General features: G+C 45.2%; 1 protein-coding gene across 1 annotated transcript in view; it reads right to left on the bottom strand.

The window, feature by feature from the left end:
- Positions 1–23,523, bottom strand: part of POLR1A (RNA polymerase I subunit A) — an 83,788-nt gene that overhangs the window by 45,042 nt on the left and 15,223 nt on the right. Inside the window, exons 7-13 of the mRNA XM_058550761.1 lie at positions 13,500–13,586; positions 12,180–12,285; positions 11,725–11,887; positions 8,867–9,037; positions 8,613–8,735; positions 6,097–6,327; positions 1,818–2,072 (exon numbers count right to left, since the gene is read on the bottom strand). Coding sequence (XP_058406744.1) covers positions 1,818–2,072; positions 6,097–6,327; positions 8,613–8,735; positions 8,867–9,037; positions 11,725–11,887; positions 12,180–12,285; positions 13,500–13,586 — 1,136 coding nt within the window. The remainder of the gene's footprint in view (positions 1–1,817; positions 2,073–6,096; positions 6,328–8,612; positions 8,736–8,866; positions 9,038–11,724; positions 11,888–12,179; positions 12,286–13,499; positions 13,587–23,523) is intronic.

Below are 23,523 nucleotides of genomic sequence, written 5' to 3'. Positions count from 1 at the left end.
TGCCTGTCTCCCAACCTAAAACTCGCAGGCATGCAAGCTTGAGGCACATCGGGATTTAAACAGGCCAGCCCTTTGCAGAACACAATGTAAACATGAAGCCCCCATGCTACCTTTTTTGATCAAAATCAAGAATAGAACATTCAAGTTCACTGGTCTGAGAACTTCGGACCACCCCAACTTCCCACGCAGCTAATGTCCAGAGGTCACACGGCCAGCAAAAGACATCTGCTGCTCCCTGGTAGTGTCCCCTGTGGTAAAATGTGACGCTGCCTCTAGAGGGTCAGAAAGCCGGTTCAGTCCTGGGTGAGAGCCACGTGCCCTCACCCAGCCCCAGCCTCACCTGTCAAGGGGGCTAACAATACATGAGGCTGAGCACACGGGTTTGCGGGTCGAAGGTGCAGGGTTCGAGTCCTGACCTCATCACTGGCTGGCAAGTTACTCACTTGTGTTTCGTCATCTGAAAACCGCACCTGCCTCATAAGGCTGTAGTGAGAACTAAAGAGAAGGTTTGCAAATCGCTTAGAGCAGTGCCTGATGCACAGGGAGTGCTCACTAGATGGGGGCTTTTAGTGCCACCACCACTCCAGCTATGACTGGTATTAGTTACATGAAAAGACAAAAAGCCAACTTTCAAATTAGTAAAATTATTTTCTTCTAATTATTACTAAAAATTATTAGTAAAATTATTTCTTTTACTTTCTGAGTGACTTGAATGGGCCCTTAACCCCTCCTTCCTACTTTCAGCCTCTTCACTAATCAACAGCCAGTTAAGTTGGGCAGAAAAGGGAAAGAAAGGTAAACTCAAACAACTGGGTCCAGTATGAAGCCACAGTGGTGTGTCTGGTGGGCAAAGGGGCTGGTATGCTAGGTCCCTGGCCACCTGCCTGATTCCCTGGGAGGCAGATGACTGACAGGGAAAGAGAAGTTCCCAGGAGGAGAAGGCACTAATCAATACTGGCCATCTCCGAGCAGCCTCCAGTGCTTCCCTGGAGAAAGAGGTCTCCATCTCCTCTGGAGAAGGGCGGCAGGGCCCACACAGGGGAAAAGAACAAGACCTACGAGATCTGGGAGCTCCTTGTCCTTTCTCCTCCTCAGCTGCATGTCCCTGAGCAAGCTACACCACTTCCTCATGTGTAAATGTGGACACTAACAGCACCTACTCCAAGGACTATGGGAGAGTGAAAGGAGAGGCCACCATAGTGCTTTACACATTGTCTGGCACTGAAATAGTGCCTGGCAATTGGCAGCCATAGGTCTATACCATTATTACTACTAGCTCTTTCATATTCCACCAGGACCCAAGGGAATGATGCATAACTGTGAATTGCTGGGATGCAAACGGCTTAGAAAGGAAGGGGTGCAAAAAGGAGATGCCTTCATAGGCTAGAGGGGATCTCATCTGGGCCCCTGGGGCCATGTTGTTTCTTAAAACAGAACTCAAAGGATCAGAGTCATCTATGGACCATGGGGACCATCACAGTTGGGATGCTAATGCTTGCCAGAGGCTAGTAAGTTGCAGAATGCAAACATAAGTCTAGAAGACAAGACCTATTATGTAGCTGCTACGCTTGGCTTTCTGGGATGACTGTTAGAATTTCTCTTCTGACTTACATTTTAAGAGGCAGCAGAGAGAAACTTTTCCCTGCCTCTAAGCAACCAGAGGGCTGAAACCACCACCTGGAAGAAGCCAGGACCCCCTGTTCCACATGCCCCTGCCCTGGAGCCACCCACTGACTCCAGGAACAGGTGAGGGCCCAGACCTGAAGCGCCAAGTTGTGCCGGCGATGACCATGGAACGGCCTCTAGGTCAGACCTACCTTGGGAACAAGGTACTGCTGATCCGTGCAGGCCAGGACGTAGGCCTCGGCCCGGCCCAGTTCACTCTGGGGGAAGTGGGCGTTCATCTCGTCTCCATCAAAGTCGGCATTATAGGCCTTGCAGTTGGCATAGTGGAGCCGAAGGACTTTCTCTTCCGGCAAGATGCGGGCGTGGTGAGCCTGGATGGAGGGTCTGTGCAGGGTGGGCTGTCGGTTCAGTAGGAGAATGTCCCCATTCTTCACATGCCGGCACACCTTGGGGCAGAGTGGGGAACAGGTGGGTGATCAGCACAACTTCAGTATAATTGCTACTATTCCAAGGGCACCTCTCAGCCTGACCCATGTGTGGCTTCTGTCTATCTAATGTTTTATTCAACTAAATAAAAGGGGAATTTTTAGTCTGGAGTGAAACTCTAAAAATCTTAGAGAAATAGCTACTAGCCCAGCACGATACCTCTGGGCTTAGAGGTACAAGCAACAGACAAGGCTACAGGGCCCTGTCCAGTAATCTCTTTTTCAGAGAGGCCTGGCTTTTCCAGGGTCTTGAATTCCTCTGAGAACTAATCTGAACACAGAAATGCACACAAATGAAGACAGCATATCTGCATGGAACCGTAAAACCCCGGGGCTTGAAAGGACTTGATGGACCTCTAGAACCCCCCCATAGTCACACATGAGTACATTATTCTAAGTAAGAATTCCACATTTTAGAAAGTCCTTGCCCAACCTTATACAGCAGAGCCAGGACTGGAACACAAGTTTCTTGATTCCCAGTTCAATGTCCTCTGAAAACATTTTATTGCACTTAAAAAATTTAGAAGAAGTTTAAATTGCCATAGTCTTTTGGGAAAGCAATTTGTCAACAAATTTTTGAACATTTAAAACTCATTTCCTTTGGCTTTTCAGAAGAAAAGAGTGCCAGTGCAAGGTTATATGAACATGTATGTTTATGCAGCAGTGTTTACAGTGGCAAAAACCGGAAATCACCTGGCTGCCCCAGGGAAGGGGCATGGATGAATGAATCATGGTTACACTGTGGAATATTATGCAATGATGAAAAAGGATGAGTTAAATCTATACTAGCCCTGAAGTGATGGCACTAACGTATTCCAGTAAAAAAAAAAAAAAAAAACAGGTGCCATTTAAGGTGATAGGATGAGGCAATTTAAAACTCAACCCAACGCTGTACGTGTTTATACATACAAAGGGAAAAGGTGCTCAGATCCTCACCAAGCTGTCACTATGGTCTCCTCAGGGACAGGGGCACATGGGGAAAGAGAACAAGGCACAGACTGTCACCTTTACCTTTATCCATCTTAGTACTGTTCATGTTACAACGAGTGTGTACTACTTCGTACAATTCTAAAAAAAAGATCAACTATTTTTAAAGAAAGCAAGAACTACTGCACAAGTGATATGCTCAGTGGGGGAAAAAACAGAAAACACAGACAAACTTAAAGAAGAGAATGAAAACCGCAAGTAATCTTACTCCTTGAAGATAACCACCATTCACACTTTTGTTCCTCACCAACATGCCCTTGGTCACACTTTTGTTCCTCACCAACACGCCCTTGGTCGTGTCCTCCTGACAGAACACCTCCTCCTGCAAAGCCGACTTTAGTAAAAGGCTTGTTAAGCCTTTTACTGCCCTTTATCTTACACTATATTAACTACTGAGCTTCCTAAATGGCGAACGGAAATGCTACTTTACAAAGCAAATGCACGAAGGCAACTGCTACCCCAACAATCCTGCAGCGCCCCCAGCGGCCCAGAGGGATTATGGAGACTCGGTCAAACCTTCTCCCACCCCATCTCCTCTAATCACAGCAAACAGTCTGGGAGCAACAAATTACTCCAAGTCTAGTTCCTTCTATGTTGTCTACCCTTATGACACTGCATCAGAAAGGTGGTTACAGAGCGAGGCTAGAGGTGAACAGAGATGCTCCCACCTCCCTCCCCCATTCAGCTGGGCTGAAAGCTTCCTCCAGCTCAGGGAAGAAGGAAACAAACCCTTACATTCTAAAAGGCAGTCCCAAAAGCACCTAGCATGGAGTCAGTCTTTCTGTTCCCCGAGGAATTTAAACCTTCCCCTCTCCACCCCCACATTCATGTTTCCAAGGAGACCTGAACTCTGAGGATTCCCATGAGCGTCTATCCACGGCACGTGATGGAGCCTGAGCTGACTTTCAAGGTCTTATTTCTTTAGCCTCTCAAGGGAGAAACTGCTGGGCCCTGTGGCTCAGACCCAAAACCCCAGGATGGGCCTCAGATCTGAGTCTCGCAAATTCGAGACATCCTCCAGCATAAGCAACAGCTGGGAAGGCACGCAGGCCAGTCTGGCAGGCACCAGCCAATCCAAACAGAAGCCCTGGAGCATGGGGTGCTCCCCTCGCCAACCCAAACCTGAGGCCCTTCCTTTTTCTTGTCTCTAAATAAATACTGCAGGGAAAATTAGCGTGCTCCAGTGCCCGGGTCAGAGTTTTCAGAGGCAGACCTGGAGCCAAAGATCAGCTTCTGGCAGAGTGCTGGGCCAGGAAACAAGACTCGGATGTGCTGGGCACTTCCCCTTCGATTTACAAGGCCCAGGGGAAGGGGCAGAGATTTCACACCTCCCAAGAGAAATGGGTCCTTTCAGTCACCCTTTCCTCTTTACACCCAACCTGTGGTTTGTCCTTACCTGGACCTGGATCTCTCCTTCCCAGTCACGTCACCCAGCCCTTTAGCTCTGTCTTGATCTATATGCAATGCATTAACCAGAGTCTTTAAAAATTACAAATAAATTATAAGCGCACATGTATTTGATCATATGTATAAGTGTGATATATAACATTAGTGTGATTTTGCAAAATAAAGATAATCATCCTTGGTCCCCAGGTCCTGATGTAAGAACCACTTTTCTTTCAACTTCCTGTCTTTCCCCCTGGATCCAAAATGGCCCTATGCCTCAGGGGCTCCCACACCTTAACCTGGATTCGTCCACTCCACAAGGGCTTCCCGAATGCCTCCTACACACTGGGTGCTGGGGACAGTGGGGAACAGAACACCCCGCCCTTGTCCTCATGGGATTTAGGAATGCAAGGGTGGACAGATGGGTGCACACACAGTAACACACAACGCAATGAGAGCCACAAGGGGTGAGGGTGGGAGATGAGGGTGTGGGGGGAACACAATGGGGCGACCTCATGTAAGTTTCGAGAGTGGCAACCTGCAGTCCACAGGCTGGTCACCTGTTTTTGTAAATAGTCTTTTGGGAACACAGCCATGCCCATTAGCTTAATGGACTGCCTGTGGCTGCTTTCACACTATAGCGGCAGGCTTGAGTAGGTGCAACAGAGACCATATGATCCACAAATCCTATAATATTTACTCTCTGGCCCTTAGGTGAGAAAGTTTGTGGACCCCTGCCCTAGAGGAATGAGGGCTTTGCTGAGACCTGAAGGATCAGCAGGAGTTAGCTGGGGAGTTGGGGGGAGGCAAAGTGTTCAGGCAGGGGATAGCAGCACAAGGCCTGAAGGGGAGAAAGGGCCCTGCATCAACGGGGACCGGCTGAAGAGTGAAGCGCGAGCTGAAGCTGGAAGAGAAAACAGGGACAATGTGCTCGGGATTTGAACTTGAGCTGGAAGACAAGCGACTGGGCCAACTTCATTCAACCTGATGGCTGCTCAGAACTCATTCCAGCCACTTCCCATGAACCGACCAGCACGTGGCAGCGAGGCCAACCTTCCCTCTCCTAAGCTCCCAATCCTGCTCACCTCCGACTCTACAGATGTAACTGAGGCCATGTGAAGAAGTTCCCTTGTGCATCTGCCTCATCCTCACACCTCAATGTCAGAAAACCCCACGTCCTTCTGCTTTTTCTTCCACATGCCCTTAGCTATGGCTTTTGCTGCCTCACAAAGGCTCTGATACCTGGCTCCTTCCACTTGGCTCAAACGGCTCTCCTGGGCCACAGGTGACCTTCATTTGGACAAATCTGACACATCTTCCCTCGGTTTCCTCACTCTTCTTAAACTTTATACTTAACTCTACAAAAATCTATTAAGTGCCCCTGGGAGATATGAAGATACCCAGGGGCTGTTCTTGACCTTGAAGAACCCCACGATCACAGGTGGGAGATAGATACAGACACCAAATGAGCAAGCCCAGGCCCTCGCTCTCTTCCCTCTCAGCTTCTCAAGGCTTAGCTGCCTTGGTCCTCCCCTACCCATGACAGCTGGCAGTCCCGGGGGAGCCAGATAGGAGCTGGCCAAGCCTCCAGTCAAATCTGGCAACTACTCACAATTTTTGTCCCCTGGGGCTTAGGCGCCCCTGTGGCTGGTGTAAGAAGCTGTTTGGCCACGGCTTCCCGCTGGGTTAGGTCCACGGCGCTTAGGGCTGTGCGACTGCCATCCTCGTTGATGACCATGGAGGCTCCCGGGTGCACAGTGGGGCCGTTGATGACCGCTTGTCTCAGTTCCTGAACATTCCAGGGGGTAACTGGCTGCGGGTAGGTCAGTTTTGTGGCAAACACCTGGAAACAAGGAGTGGATGTGAAAATTCAGGGTGAGAAGAAGAAAGTTACACAGACCCAAAATCTGACTCAACAGGCTACGTGACTTCTTCCCCAAGACATGGAGGCACTGCCTTAACCAAGGTCCTTCAGGGAGTAAAGCAATGTCCTGCCTGTCTTCTCCACAGAGCCATTTTTCCAGACTCAGGCCTTAAAGGAATAGAGATTGGGCTTCCTTTCCTAGCAGAGTCTGTCTGAAGAGATAATCTAAGTGTTGCAGCTTACAAATTAGAATTTTTTTACCCATTCTAAAACTTCATCATTTCCTCATCTGTCATTAAATTCACAGTCCCCAAAGGGAACACAAAATGGAACACTAGCTTGAGAGAGGTGACAAATACCTGGCCTCAAGTACCCCCACACCCACCTCCACCTCAGCAGACATCACTCACTGATTGTGGCCCTTGCCCTGAGCCGAGACATGGCATCAGATCTCTCTACTTGGCAGTTCTGGCAAACACTACAATCAGGGTGCCGCCTGAGATGAAACCGACTCAGTCTCCTGATACACTAGAAAACGCAGTGTTCCACTTAATGCCAGACCTAAAATGCACTCCAAGAAAAATGAGTTCCCTGGTTAAGGGAGTTTCTGAGCTACTGAATATTATAAACACTTTGATGCTTCTAAGTGCACACAACTACCTCAGAGACTCTGAGAAGTCCTAGGTGAAGGACTTTGCTGAACTCTGCCCGGGCCTCTGCTGGAACAGTACTTTGGGAGGCCTTCCCTGCCACCACACCCTGCACTCCCTACCTCGTAGCCTGTTCCCTTTTGCCCATGCACTGACCACGGCCTGACAGAGTGTTTATGTTTCTGTGTATCTGTTTATGCGTCTCCACCACTGGAACGTAAGCTTCAAGAGGACATGCTAGTCTTTCTAGTTCACCGTTGCATCTATAGCTTATTCCCCAAACTACTTCACCTCCTTTGCTCCCATAATACTTCTCAGTGTTCTATGGGAAGGGTGTGCCACAAGAGACCAAGAGGCAGTTACACACCCTGCTCTTCAAGGCCCTCCTTCGAGGAACACCTCCAGGCTACCAAAACCCTGAGACCTGGGGCAGGTTGGAGGTGGGCAGATGGGTAACTTCAGATCCCCTTCTTAGCAGACAAGCCATTACCAAATGAACCCAGATCCAAGAAAGAGAGGCCTGGCACCTCTGAAAACGGATCAAGGAGGCAGCACGAAAGGTCTCTGCCAAAGCCGGGGACACTCTAGGCACTGTGAGGTCAACAGGGGCAGCCCCTGCCCCCTGTCCAAAGAAAGCAATGAATAGGCCATGGGCCTCTCCTCTCAGGGCCTCAGACTCAGGAAGGACACCACTGGGCTTCACAATGCCTTTCCTTGCCACTTGATCCAGGTGCTGGCTGCAAAGACCCATGGCTCCTGGGAGGCAGTGGGCATAGGACTGAGCGTTCTCTGACTCGTCCTCTTGCATCTCATGCTCTTGCCCAGGAAGGCTAAGTGTGCCCAAGAGAGATGAGGCAGGAAGCACACAGGAGGCCATCAGAACACTTGAGCTCTGCTCCTTACCAGCACTCCCCCGAGAGCAGCAGAGGGGGCACTGTGCAAGGAAATGAGACTCTCCACAGAAGGAATTAAACAATCTTCCTATTACTGACCTCAAGGCCCATTAAGGAGGAAGCCAATTAAAGCACTGTTGCTAATGAGCACCACAGCTTGAACTGTGGGGAAGTGAGAAGAGGAGGCTGGCTCCCCGAGGAAACACTAATGGGCAGATGGGGCAAACTGCTTGCCCAAGAAGCTGGGAGGATGGGCGATAAGCACACGCTGCCTCTCTGGGGGCTCTCTCTCCTTCCTCCTCCAGGCAACCAAGGGTACACTTTCCTAACTCCTGCTGCCAGGCAAGTACATGGAATGGAAATCCCCCTGTCCTTCTTCCTCATCTCTTTCATGTGTTCAATTTGACTAGGAGGGTTTAAAGTCTAGGCCAAGGCAGGCAGGAGTAAGATACGCAAGTGGGATGTGGAACACCCTGCAGCAGGCTCCCTGGTGGCCCAGGAAGTGGGTCTTCCTTGTGGGTAGAGGTGTGTAAAGACCTGACAAGGGGTGAAAACAACACTGTCACAGAGCCTCATGTCCCCTCCAGACAGCTTGTCCAGGAAGAGGCAGAAGCTGTCCCCACCCAAGCCACCACAACCTGCTGCACACCTTCTCCCTAGCCCCCTTCGACATTCCCATCTACCATGTGACAGCAGCAAATGAGGCCCTCCACTCACTCACCATGGGAATTCCAATTTCGTTAGTATTGATGTACATGTCAGGGCAGATGACTGAGCGGGCCGCGTAGTCTACTCGCTTTCCCATCATGTGCTTTCGGAATAAGCCATCCTTCTTCTCCAGGATCTTTATGGGGAAAAAAGTCCACAGAAACCATTAAAAAAAATCAAGTATGTTTATTATTTTCTTGTTTCAACTCCAACATGTTTATTATTTAACCCCTTCAGCTGGCAATGGGGATCCAACTTAGTGCTCACCTGTCTAATGCCAGGGTACTTTTCCATCATTAATTTATCCATCTCGCTATCAAACACAATATTGACATGGCTCTGAAGGCGAATCCAAATGTTGTAAAGTTTGTCTGTGAGGGACTGGCCTGGAAGCATACTCAAAAAGGATCGGTCCATAGCCACTGAAGAGTCTTTTTCCTGGCAAGACACAACCAAAAAATAGGCATGATGGGAAACGCTCAGAGGCCAGACTTGGTTTTATTTTTCTTTCCTACCCTAGTTCTGATAAATGATGAGCTCTGGAGTTTGTCTTTAAGTCCTCTGAACCCGACAGATCAGTGGCACAAGTGCTAAAAAATCAATCTTGTCAGTACCATCAACAAAACATCAGCCCCACGACATATTTACTAGCCATCTCTTTCTGGTAGTATGCAACTAGAAGGATGTGCAACTGTGACGTACAACCATCTACTGGGGCTTTGGGGGAAAAATAAATAAATAAAATTATCTTTCTGGTAGTAAAAAGAACTCAAATTTATAAGCAGGCTGCTTTCTTTTCTTTTAAACCAACACACATTTATTATCTTGCAGTTTCGGTGAGTCTGGAATCTGAGCACAGCTTAACTGGGTTCTCTGCTTCAGAGTCTCTCCCAGGCTGCAATAAAGGAGCCAGCCAGAGCTAGCTAGGGTCTCATCTGAAGGTCTCACTGGGGCAGGATCTACTTCTAAGCTGACATGATTGTTTGCAGCACTCAGTTCCTTGAGGGCTGCTGGACTGAGGACCTCATTCCTAGTTGGCTGCTGGCCAGAGACCACTTTCAATTATTTGCCATGTGGGCTTCTCCAACACGGTAGCTTGTTTCATCAAAGTGTGCAAGCCAAGAAGGTAATGGAAGAATCTGCTAGCAGCAGTTGCTGAAGTCCCGTAACATCTAATTCTTAAGGCAACCCTAGAAATTCCTCCCACATCAATACTCTTTTTATGAAGCTCTGGTATCCTGCCAGATAACTGATTCTCATATGGAGTTTCAGCTTTATTTATGGTTTTGGAAAAATCCGATCCAAAGCACTGACAAAAATGCACGTAGAACAATTTCTTAAAAGGAAAAAATGTTTGTCATGTGATTTTCTATGTCTTCAATTAAAATGTGCATCCTCAACTGGAATATGTTAAGTCACTGGGTGATCTCAAAGCCTCAATGAAATATTTAACCAATCCTTTTTAATATTTCTGTCCCTGGCTCTGCCTCTTCTTCTCCCCCTACTTGCCCAGGAGACAGGCCCTGAGGCCTTAAGAGCACCACATACTAGCCCCGTCGGGCTGGGTATGACACAGGAGATAGATGGTCCCATGTCCCCCAGTGTGAGTCAGATGAGAGAAGAAACCTGTCAGTGTGGTGAGGGAGGGTAGAGGGAGGGTAGGTGAAGATCCAGTAAATGAGAATGTCATGGAACCCATTAGTGATGAAGTGTCTTGTTCTCAACCCTGAGGAACAGAGGGGTCTTCTTAGTTATAGGGAGGACAGACGTATTTTCTGCTCTGGCTGAAGGAGCCTCACAGGGAGAGACGGTCACTGAATGATGATAGGAGCCCTGTCAGTCTAATTCACTGCTTATGGCATTACCAGGCTCAGGGCCACGTGATTACTTGTGAAATAAGTGAGACCCTGTCTCATTGGGGTATCCTCAGGGCCTAGAATAGCACCTGGCCCACGTCAGGCATTCACAATTCGTGAGAGGGCTGCCATGGGAATGGAACGTGGGGAACAAGTAGGGGAAGAAATAAGAATGTGTCCTGTTAATCAGATGGAAGGAGGGCACTGCAACTTCAGGTAGCAGGGACCTTAGGAATCAGAGAGAATACTGCTTATTTCTGCAGAGACTCAGCTTTTTTTCTGGCAAGGGCTGCCTTATTTTCAAGGGACATCAAAATAAAATTCTTGGCCCTGGTCATTGGACCTAGTTATGCCCTTCTCCCTCAAACTGGACAAGGGCCTGAAGATGGCAGATTTCTCTTATACTGAGGATTTTTGAAAGCATATCTACCCTGGCAGATCAGGAAAGCAAAACCAAAGAAAGCCCCAGCAGAAAGGCTGGGTAACACACAGGGCACGAGTATCCAGAACAGACAGTGGTGCCACCTGGTGATGGGCCTGGTTCATAACAGGACCCTCCCAGCAGCTGGAAGGGACCCTGAGAGCCTGACTGTACACTCAAGGCTGAGACAGCCCTTCCTACTCGCATCCAGAGAGCGTCTTAGAACTGAGAAGAGTCTGTGATCTCTGGAAGCTTTCTGAGCATCTGATTCATCTTTATACCCACTGAAGACCTGGCACATGAAGGGGCTCAGGAAATGTTTGCTGAAATGAGAAAACTGAATTCAGCTCCACCGTTCACTGAGGATGAAAGCTGAGGCCCCACATCTGACAGTCCTATTCTGGGAATCTCCTAGAATCTACAACGCTGCCTTCCTGACTCCAACGCTGGAGACTGTAATGAGCCAAAAACAGAGCTGGGTGCCACGGGCTCTAGAACCGTAACCCACGAGGAACATTCTTAGAGCCCGAGAGAACTGCAATAACTGCCAGTGAGGGCAGGTGGCCCAGAACATAACTACGTGTAAAATCTCACCACAAACTACACATTTTATAGAAGAGATGAGACAAAGAAATTAAAGTGACTCAATTGAGGTCAGCTGGCATGGCTACTAGGGCCATATTCATGCTTCCCGACATTATCTAGCTTCCCCCAACGCACAGCTCACACCCAGCTGTACAGAACTCCCAACCACCATTCCCCGACTCCCACAGCATTCTGCACCCGCACTGTATGGAGTTAGAACAAAGTGTGTGCGCTTATGACTTCAGCTCCAAGGCAGCCCTGACCTCATCTGTAGCAGCTGCTGCCACATTACATGGCAGCTCCTGTTCTTGGGCCATCAACGCCAGAAGCTTTCGGATTAGAACCATGTCCTTCATGACAGCCTGCAAGTTCACCGTCTGGCCATTGGTAAACATCTGGTCCCCCAGGCGACTGACAGGGCGATACCTGCAGGACACAGGGAATCAGGGAATGTTTAGCATGGAGGAAGGGTCATGTTCTTCAGCCTCTCACCCATCCCTACCATAAGCAACTCACAGCCCACCACACTCACAAAACCAACATTCCTATCACATCCAGGACAAACAGAGAGGAAAATACTCCTACTACCCGCAAGCTGGGAGCAGAATTACTATTTATTTCTCAGTGCCCTTGACCATTCCATTGCCTCCCAGAGGTCATTATTCAATTACTCCATAAATCCCTTTCAGGTGAAATAAAGACAATTAAAGGGCATTACCTTGAGGGTGGCACCACCAAGAAATCCAGAAAGAACATACTGGGATTGAATCTGGACTCCATGCCAACATCTTCCAGTCCCAAAAAAAGGTAATTCAGAAGGAATCCTGTGTTTGCAATAAACCGAAAAGAACATTTAAATCTCTATGTATGGGAAGAGATGGAGGACGACAAAAATTCTGAGTGGAAAAAAAAAACAGAATATAGGACAATATATAGAGCGGGATCACATTTTTCTTTATAAAAACTAATGAGCAAAAGATGGCCTCTGGGTGTTGCGAGCCTGCACACAGGTGAGCTGATGGTTTAAGGATGGGTACCACAGGGACAACAGAGCTTATCAGCCCAGGGGCTGAGATGGGCAAAGATGGGGAACAAAAACTTTCTTTCACTTGTTTCTTGTTACCCTCCTGGTCTGTTAGACTTACACTCACACACAGACACACAGACACACACACTTATTACTTTGGTATTTATAAAAAATGTATTTGAAATGAAGAAACATCAAACTAAAAAAAAATTAGCCTTCTTAAAAACAAAACAAAAAACCCTCCACATAGATGCTACCAAGAGGGGATCTTCTGTGGATCAAAGGTATATTTTAAGTTTCCGGCAACCTTAAAAAAAAAGGTACAGAGAGAACGAATAAAATGTGTTAGGGCCTGCCACAGAAACAATCATACGAATTTGAGTGCTCTTTTTTCCCTGACATCATTTACCCCTTTAGCAACATTTTCATTTTTAAGGGCTTATCATTACATAGCAGTTATATTTAGTGATCCAGAACACACCCTCAGAGGCTGGGTGACATGAAGGCTTAAATATACTGCATAGCTTTTGTTATACACTCAAAAGGGAATGGAGAATTTTCCTTTTTGTAGGGAATTAAAATGTGTAAAAATCCTAATTTAAAAAAAAGACACATTAGAGTTCATTTTTTGATTCACAGAAGGAATTCCCATAGAACCTTTAAAAAAGCCTTTTATTTATGGGCATTTAAAATAAGGCGAGTTACAATGAACCTTCCAGAAACATGTCAAATTATATTAAGTGACGCCCAACTGCAGCTGTCATTTAATGACCAGACTCAGTTACAATCACTGTCAAGTTCACGGTTTGAGGTACAATGACCTTCCCCACTGGATTAACACATCACTGACTATGTGACCAGAAGCCTGCCCCAAACCTATGGATCCATTTCAGGAGAGATCTACAATAATTGCAACTTAGAAAACATAAAAATAATAAGGCAGTGTAAATGAGTCCAGGAAATTAAAGCCAGGAGAAGACAAAGGGCTATTTTTTCAGGATGGTACAGCACCTTCATTCTTCCAAAGGGCGATAAGATGTTCTCGGGCACTGGTGGGTGTCAAGTACCCTCGTTTCCCCATCTGAGCTTCCTCAATTCCTGGAGCCAAAGAGGGAAATCAAAGCACAGCAAGTCAATTACAGGCACTCGTTCTGTAATGGGATTTATCAACTCTTTCTCCAAACCCTGCCAAGCCTGCAATTTAACCACAAAAATCGATCTCCAGCACAGCGTATTCTCAGCTCTGGATTTTTTCCCCCTTAATCTAATTTCTAAGGTAACGAAAACAACATATAACTATTGTATAAAATCAAGAGAGCAAAAGGAAAAAAAAATCACCCACCATGCCATCACATTACCACTATCATCACTTTTTTTATATATTCTTTTCCAGTCCTTTGGTTTACAGAGTATTTTAGATAATTGTCATCTTATGTGTGGATTTATTTTGCACACTACTTTGCTCATTTCGTGTCATCTTGTGAGCATTTCTGCATGTTGCCACATAGCTTTTGACTGATCATCATTTTTAATAGCTACACGATATTCCGCTGAGAGGATGTTTCCTAAGTGACTTAACCACACTCTCATAGTTGGACATCTGGGTTGATCCCAATTTTTTACTATTCTAAGTTACACTATGGGGCCGGCCCGGTGGCTTAGCGGTTAAGTGCGCGCGTTCCGCTGCTGGCGGCCCGGGGTTCGGATCCCGGTTGCGCACCGACGTACTGCTTCTCCGGACATGCTGAGGCCGCGTCTGTCTTGACATGAGTACAGCCATGTTTGGCCGCTCCATTGACCTACAGCCACCAGCACAAAAAAAAAAGAAATACAAAGCTGCTTTCTGTGTGGTGGGAACTGGCCTTTTCCCGGAAACTGGCCTTTCTCCCACAGAGAGAGTTGCAAGTTGTAACATTTCAAGGCTCTTGGAGCATCGTAGCCCGGAATGGACTGGCCATCTGTGCCGGGCTGAGACGATAACCAAAGAGAACAATACACGTACACAACTACTGGGCTGGGACGTTAGCCAGGGGGCTCAGTGCACGTACGCCACTGATAACCATTTGTGCATGGAAACACTAAATGCTTGCTCTGCAAACTCTGTAATTGCTTACTCTGAAAATTACTGATGATATAAAAACTGCTGGAAACTGAGCCCTAGTGAGAGTTCCACCTGTGGAAGGGACACCTTGCCCAGGACGTGTGATCCTTGCCCAGCCGCATCGATTGACAGGGCTCTCCCGGCAGTGGGACGTGGATGTTGTGAGTAACTGATTTGATGTGAAGTAATTGATTTGATATGAAGTAATTGATTTGATATGTTCTCTTTTCGGTCAACCTGGTGTTTCTCTTTCTGGTTGATTTGTGTCATTTCTCTTCAGCCGATGTGGGTGTTTTCCCTTTCCAGTCGGGCTGATGTTTTTTCCCTCTTAATATTTGACCTATTTGGATCTGTTTACAGACTGTCACCTTTACTATCCTCTATATAATAAAATATACCTTCAGTCCATTTGTTTGGAGTGGAAAGTGTCTTTTACGTCTCCGATCGAATCCCCGAACCTCTCATAACATAATTGGCGCTGTGAGCAGGATTCGATTAAGGAGATGCCTTTCCTACTCAAACGAAAGGTAACTGAAGTCAAGGTGGAAGAAATTCCAGGATGGGAGGACCCTCCCTTTTGCACTCTGGCTGGGGAGTGGGCCCATAGGTCAGGGTTATGTGAAGCTTGGGATGCTCGTCTGCGACGATTTGAACCGTTGGATGTGACCAAAGCTTTGCAGATGGTGGAAAGGAAAGCGAAAGATGATGTTTCTTTTTTGGCACGGCGAGGTTGGTGTCTGTTGACTGCTTATCGCCGGGCTATAGAAGATAGGGATAAGATACAGACAGAGAAGGCACTCTCGGAAACAGAATATCGCCGGGCTATAGAAGATAGGGATAAGATACAGACAGAGAAGGCACTCTTGGAAACAGAATACCGCCGGGCTATAGAAGATAGGGATAAGATACAGACAGAGAAGACAGTCTTGGAAACGGAATACCGCCGGGCTATAGAAGATAGGGATAAGATACAGACAGAGAAGGCACTCTTGGAAACGGAATATCGCCGGGCTATAGAAGATAGGGATAAGATACAGACAGAGAAGGCACTCTTGGAAACGGAATATCGCCGGGCTATAGAAGATAGGGATAAGATACAGACAGAGAAGGCACTCTTGGAAACGGAATGTCGCAGGGCTATAGAAGATAGGGATAAGATACAGACAGAGAAGGCACTCTTGGAAACGGAATGTCGCAGGGCTATAGAAGATAGGGATAAGATACAGACAGAGAAGGCACTCTTGGAAACGGAATATCGCAGGGCTATAGAAGATAGGGATAAGATACAGACAGAGAAGGCACTCTTGGAAACGGAATATCGCAGGGCTATAGAAGATAGGGATAAGATACAGATAGAGAAGGCACTCTTGGAAAAAGAAACTTCAGATTTACAGTTGCCTGAAGTCAAGGTGGAAGAAATTCCAGGATGGGAGGACCCTCCCTTTTGCACTCTGGCTGGGGAGTGGGCCCATAGGTCAGGGTTATGTGAAGCTTGGGATGCTCGTCTGCGACGATTTGAACCGTTGGATGTGACCAAAGCTTTGCAGACGGTGGAAAGGAAAGCGAAAGATGATGTTTCCTTTTTGGCACGGCGAGGTTGGTGTTTGTTGACTGCTTATCGCCGGGCTATAGAAGATAGGGATAAGATACAGACAGAGAAGGCACTCTCGGAAAAAGAAAATTTAGATTTGCAGTCTCGCTTGGCTACGATTCAATGTCAATATCTTGCACTGGGAGATCAGGCTCGTAACTACCAAGCTATAACAAAAAAGGCTGCTGTAAGAGTTGCCAAATATAAATATAAAAAGAGGAGAGGAAAGGTAAATGAACAAAAAGTTCATATGGCCATAGCATCGGCCGGTCCTAAGTGGGACCCGGACACATGGGATGGTGATATCTGGGATGATGATTCTGAAACTGATTATGAGGAAGAGGAAAAACCGCCCAAACGCACAGAGGCACGTCCTCTTCGCCGTCGGCGGATGGAAATGGATGGTAATCATCCTGTAAGGAAAGACGTGATTGAGGATTTTAACCAACAAGAAATTTCTGATATTTTAGCCCGGGCTACACAAAAGCCTGGAGAAGCCATTATAACCTGGCTTATTCACCTATATGATATGGGCGCTACAGGAATTAATCTGGATGCAGGAGATGCTTTTAAATTTGTAATTTTGTCCAATGATCCAGTAATACGGGGAGCTTTCAGAGATTGGAGCATGAATGCTCACCCCCCAAATGATCGTGGACAAGACACTGATGGTACAACTTTATTGGCTCTTGCAGTAAAAGGAGCTCAAGATAAATACCCCACGGATGATATGTGGCCAGACACTAATAGACCATGGTATACTTTAAAAGACTGTGTTCAAAAGATGAGAGAAGAAACCATGAAACAGGCTGTGTTTCTGGGGTGTGGTGAAGCTTTAAATGAAATGACTTTAAGTGTCCAGGTGTGAAACAAGTTGATAAAAACTGCACCTCCGGCATACAAACAAATAATTACAACCCTTCTCATGAATGAAACTGAAAGCCCTATACCAACACTTGCAGATAAGATTATGCAGCTAGCAGACTTGGGAGACTGGCAGACAACTGAAAACTCTCCAAGAAGGGAAAAAAGAAAAACATTCTTTAAAAAGGATAAAATGACTCGAGGTGATATGTTTTTGGCCCTACTCCAGGCAGGAGTACCTAAAGACCAGATTGATGGAGTTGACACTAGAGAATTATGGAAACTATATAAAAAAAAAGGGCTAAATGTAAAACAAGTGAATAGAAGGGACAGTATAGAGAATGCTTCCAACCCAGTGCCTACTGCACCTAGTGCACCACCTCCTCCCTTGGATCCTCTTCTTGCTGACTTATGTGATTGAAGGGAAGGCCAAACCTCTGTATCGATTAGTGCCACTATAAGAAAAGATATTAGACCACATGCACCAATTAAAATATTTTGGAAAAATGGATCTACAACTCGTGTGAAGGCACTTATAGATACAGGGGCAGAGGCCACCCTTATCTATGGGAATCCAACTAAGTTTCAAGGTACATCAATTCTGATAACTGGATTGGGAGGAAAAGAAATCCAGGCAGTTACCACTAATCTTTCTATGCAAATTGGGCAACTACCCCGGCGCACATATCTAGTTATGATTGTGCCAATACCAGAATATATAATTGGGATTGATATTCTAAAAGGATTGACATTAAATTTGGCTGATGGACAATACCAATTTGCTATTAGAGCTTTGTCTTTTCATATTAATGCTGTAATTGTGGGATGTTTGCATCATGAAGTAGAAATTCCACCTGCCACGCAAGTGATCAATCAAAGACAGTATCACATCCCTGGAGGACAACAAGAAATATCTGAGACCATAGAAAATTATTTGGCTGTAAAAGTCCTTCGCAGAGTAACTACAGCCTGGAATAATCCTATCTGGCCTGTTAAAAAAGGTGATGGGACATGGAGAATGACTGTAGATTACAGAAAACTAAACAAAGTGACTCCGGCTATTCAAGCGGCCGTCCCTGATTTGATTACTCTTACAGAAAAAGTGCAATGTTATCCAGGCACTTGGTATGCAGTCATAGACTTGGCTAATGCCTTTTTCACCAAACCTATACCTAAAAGTGTCCAAGAACAGTTTGCTTTCACGCGGCTGGGACAACAATATACCTTTACTAGACTTCCTCAGGGATATGTGCATAGTCCCACTATCTGCCATCGACAGGTTGCTGAAACCTTGGCAAAGGTACCTGCTTCTGATGATGTCCAAATAATACATTATATAAATGATATTATGATCCAAAAAAATAAAGAAGAAAAAATACAACAACAGTTAGAAAAAGTAATGGACACACTTGAGGAGGATGGATGGAAAACTAATCCAGCTAAAATTCAGGGCCCGAGTTCAAATGTTAAATTTTTGGGAGTACTTTAGAATAATGGAAAACAAAAAATTTTACCTAAAACTAGACAAAAGATATTAGATTTTGCAGCACCCCACAACAAAAAGGAAACACAAAAATTTATTGGATTATTTGGATTTTGGAGGGCACATATTCCACATTTAAGTCGGCTCCTTGCACCTTTATATAAAGTTACCAAAAAAATATATAAATTTGAATGGGGAATGGAACAAAAAGAAGCTTTTGAAGCAGCCAAGCATGCTATTCAGACTGCTTTAAATCTATGGCCAATTAAACCGGGACCCATTGAGTTACAAGTAGATGTCATTGATCAGTATGCCAGCTGGAGTTTATGGCAAAAACAAGGTGCCCGACGTTATCCTCTGGGATTTTGGAGTCGCAAGCTTCCCTGTTCCAGTGAAAGATATAGTCCTTTTGAAAAACAGTTGTTAGCCTGCTATTGGGCTCTAATAGACTCAGAAAGCCTTACCCTGGGACATGAGGTAATTATGCGACCCCAAATACCCATCATGCAATGGATTCATAGCACACCTGTTACTCATAAAATTGGACATACACAAGAATTTAATATCATCAAATGGAAATGGTATATTCAAGACCGGGCCAAACCTGGCCCAAAGGGGCTGTCTCTATTGCATAAACAAATGTCTCAATATAGCAGTGAGCCAACTATGTCACCTAAGACTGATATAACAGAATCTCCTGTTAAATGGGGTGTCTCATATGATCAATTGACTAAAAAACAACAAAAACATACCTGGTTTACGGATGGTTCTGCCAAAACGATATCGAGCTCACGGAAATGGAAAGCAGTTGCCTATAACCCATCCACCCAACAAACAATTGTCACCACTGGAGATAATATGAGTAGCCAATATGCTGAACTCTATGCGGTGTATCAGGCACTTCAACAAGAACAGGGGCAACAATGTCATATATATACTGATTCGTGGGCAGTGACACAAGGTTTGGCAACGTGGATGCCACAATGAAAAAAACATGATTGAAAAATTAATGATAAAAAAATATGGGGAAAAAAATTATGGGAAGACATATGGTTATGGTGTCAAAACACGATTGTTACTGTATTTCATGTTGATGCTCACAGTTCTTTAATTTCTGCAGAACGAAAGCATAATTCTCATGCTAATCAGCTGGTGCAGATTCGTGCAACGCACAACCCAGGCTTAGCACAATGGGTCCACGAAAAGAGTGGACACTTGGGAAAATAAGCGTCATACAGGTGGGCACAACAAAGGGGAATCCTTGTCACTCACGATGATATTGCCACTGCAGTACAACGTCAGTTATGCCAACAGTTAAATAAACGGAGAGTTCCACACCCCTACCAAGGTCATATCCAAAAGGGATTATTTCCCGCCCATACCTGGCAAATAGATTTTATTGGACCATTGCCAAATTCTTGTGGATATACTTATGCCTGCACTGCTGTTGATACATATTCTGGTTATTTATTGGCTATACCAGCTAAAGTGGCCACCCAACAGAGTGCCATAAAATTATTAGATACAATTAAGTTATATTATAAAACACCAAGACAAATTCAGAGTGACAATGGTTCCCACTTTACATGCAAGTTGATTCAAACTTATACCAAGAAAAATTATATAGAATGGATTTATCATATACCTTATTACCCCCAAGCTGCAGGCCTCATAGAACGAATAAATGGATTGCTTAAACAACAATTAAGAAAACTTGGTCATGGCTCATTAAAGGGGTGGCACAACCATCTAAGTACTGCTCTAAATGTGTTAAATAATAGGCCACTAGGCCCTAACGAGACTCCTCTGTCAAGGTTGTTACCAGCAAAGATTACAGAAGTGGCAGCCGCCACCCATGAGCTTATGACCTTAACCTATTGGCCCCTGACTCAGTCTGCTAAACCGCCTTTTCGTGCCACGGCCGAAGCGGCTGGATTGAATTTATGTACTGTTCATTCTATTCAATTGCCCCTAAGAAGCAGTCTATAGTCCCTACTGGGATAGGGGTACAATTTCCCAAAAATACCTTTGGTTTGTTAAAAGGACGCTCTGGACTGGCAACAAAAGGTATTAATATACTGGGAGGAGTCATTAATCCAAATTACCAAGGAGAAATAAAATTTATATTATATAATGGTAGTGACAGTACTAACTGTAGAGTCTGGGAAACAAGTGGGACAATTATTGGTGCTTCCCCTCCTGACTCCAAACGTGTCACAAGGACAACCTCCAAGTGAATTAACTAAAAAAAAAATACAAGGATTTGGGTCTACAGATGGATGGAAACCTGGAGCAAAGGTATGGGTGACACATCCACCCAATGTGGCTCCCCGTGCCACAGAAGTAGTGGCCCAAGGGCCCACTGCAACACTCATAGTTATGTATCCAGAAAATAAACAGTTATATCATGTTCCTAAAAACTCTGTTTCTTTGCGTGAATAAATATTCCTGCTGTGTTCGCTATGCTGTGCTGCACCTCCATGTCTGCTGCAGACCTACACACCAACTAATGCCTCTGTAGGACAACCTTTGACCCTCTACTGTTAGACCAACTGCTCTACACCAGTGGGACCTATAACCTGGACTATGAATGGCCGAGAAATTTGGTCTTAGAAACAACAAGCAACTTCGCAATCTAAGATAATTTCTCTATTACCCTGCCTTCTGCTACCCTCTGTGATGGGGGCTGATCTGGACTTCCGTAAGCTAATTTGTTAGGCCTAAGTGTTACCTTATCTAATGTTATCTTTGATGCTGTACGTGATTTACAAGATCAAGTTAATAACATCTCATATTCTAAGGGGTTATTTGATTGGTTACCTTGGGGTTTAGGTCCTTTATTGCGAGATAGTTTTATAATTATTGTAGTCATTGGATTTTGGATTCTTGGATGTGCCTTATGTACTTGTGTACGAAGTTCATTGTCTGTGCGTATGGTGTCTTATGGTTAATGGAGACGGCCACGGCCGAATATGTCTTGACATGAGTACAGCCATGTTTGGCCGCTCCATTGACCTACAGCCACCAGCACAAAAAAAAAGAAATACAAAGCTGCTTTCTGTGTGATGGGAACTGGCCTTTTCCCGGAAACTGGCCTTTCTCCCACGGAGAGAGTTGCAAGTTGTAACATTTCAAGGCTCTTGGAGCATCGTAGCCCGAAATGGACTGGCCATCTGTGCCGGGCTGAGACGATAACCAAAAAAAACAATACACGTACACAACTACTGGGCTGGGACGTTAGCCAGGGGGCTCAGTGCACGTACACCACTGATAACCATTTGTACATGGAAACACTAAATGCTTGCTCTACAAACTCTGTAATTGCTTACTCTGAAAATTACTGATGGTATAAAAACTGCTGGAAACTGAGCCCTAGTGAGAGTTCCACCTGTGGAAGGGACACTTTGCCCAGGACGTGTGATCCTTGCCCAGCCGCATCGATTGACAGGGCTCTCCCGGCAGTGGGACGTGGATGTTGTGAGTAACTGATTTGATGTAAAGTAATTGATTTAATATGAAGTAATTGATTTGATATGTTCTCTTTTCGGTCAACCTGGTGTTTCTCTTTCTGGTTGATTTGTGTCATTTCTCTTCAGCCGATGTGGGTGTTTTCCCTTTCCAGTCGGGCTGATGTTTTTTCCCCCTTAATATTTGACCTATTTGGATCTGTTTACAGACTGTCACCTTTACTATCCTCTATATAATAAAATATACCTTCAGTCCATTTGTTTGGAGTAAAAAGTGTCTTTTACGTCTCCGATCAAATCCCCAAACCTCTCATAACAGCGTCCCACATACAGCAACTAGAAGTCTGTGCAACTATGACATACAACTATCTGCTGGGGCTTTGGGGGAAAAATAAATAAATAAAATTATAAAAAATAAAAATAAAAAAAAATAAGTTACACTATGATTAATAACTTTATGCACATGGCTTTTACCAGAAAGGTGCACAGAAGTAGAATCATGGATAAAGGATAATGAACATTTTTTATGGGTAAACGTATATTTGAGTTCTTCTTAAAAGTATTATGCTGGTGTGTCTGGAGTAGACTGATTTTGGTTTCTCAGATTAAGCAAGATTCTGGGATACTGTCTATCAGCTATGCCCAGAGTAAGTCAGAAAATCAGACTCAGGGGTGCCATTCAGGAGGTGGGACTCTAAGGCACTCAGTGATTGATAAAGATAATCAAGTAATGTGATCCTCTAGGTTCAAACTTATCAACCTCTTCTAGGATACTTTCACTGAAATGAAATGTCGCTCAATATTCCCCTTTTATGGACTTATCAGGGCAGGAACTCTGTCTTGTGTGTGTTCCTGGCACCTGATGCTGTCTACGAAGATAATCTATACTTAAAAACCCCACTCTTGCCTTTTTCTACACTTGTAAAATCCAGTTTCATTCCACCTCCAAGTCTCCAATTAGTTTCTTTATCATCTGCAGAGGCTATGTCATGACAAGTTTTTAAGAGAAATCTGTAACTTGGATAACAATTAATTGATGTACCATAACTTACTTAACTAGTCTCTATTAATAGGCAATTAAGATATTTCCAATTTTAAACTAATTGAACAATACTGTGGGTATGCCTAATTCTTAGGGTAAAGTCATAAAAGTGGAATTGCTAGGTCAAGGAGTCCACACATTTAAAATTTTGATTCCTATAAAAGCAGAATATCTCAACTAGTTAATGCAATTGAAGGAAGTGTGGGTATGCAATGAAGAGAGGCTTCGACCTTCAGGGAAACCACAGCATTAGGAAGCTATGTATGTTCAGTAGGAAAAAAACCCATTAACCTAAAGAACAATTTTATGGGCATTGCTGGAAACAACTAACTGAACTTTTACTCCTACTAAAAAGGCTGGAAGGGCTGAGGAAGATCAGCTGGATCTGGCAGTGCTCCCCAGCTCCTGTCCCAGAGCTGCCAGTACATGAAGTGCCCCCAACACAGTCTAATCACCATGAAGGGGCAGACTGGAGTTGTTTAATCAC

Source organism: Diceros bicornis, chromosome 12, assembly GCF_020826845.1.
Source record: "Diceros bicornis minor isolate mBicDic1 chromosome 12, mDicBic1.mat.cur, whole genome shotgun sequence".
NCBI classification, from domain to species: domain Eukaryota; kingdom Metazoa; phylum Chordata; class Mammalia; order Perissodactyla; family Rhinocerotidae; genus Diceros; species Diceros bicornis.
The sequence above is the reverse complement of the archived record's forward strand: the minus strand, read 5'-3'. Positions and strand labels throughout refer to the sequence as shown.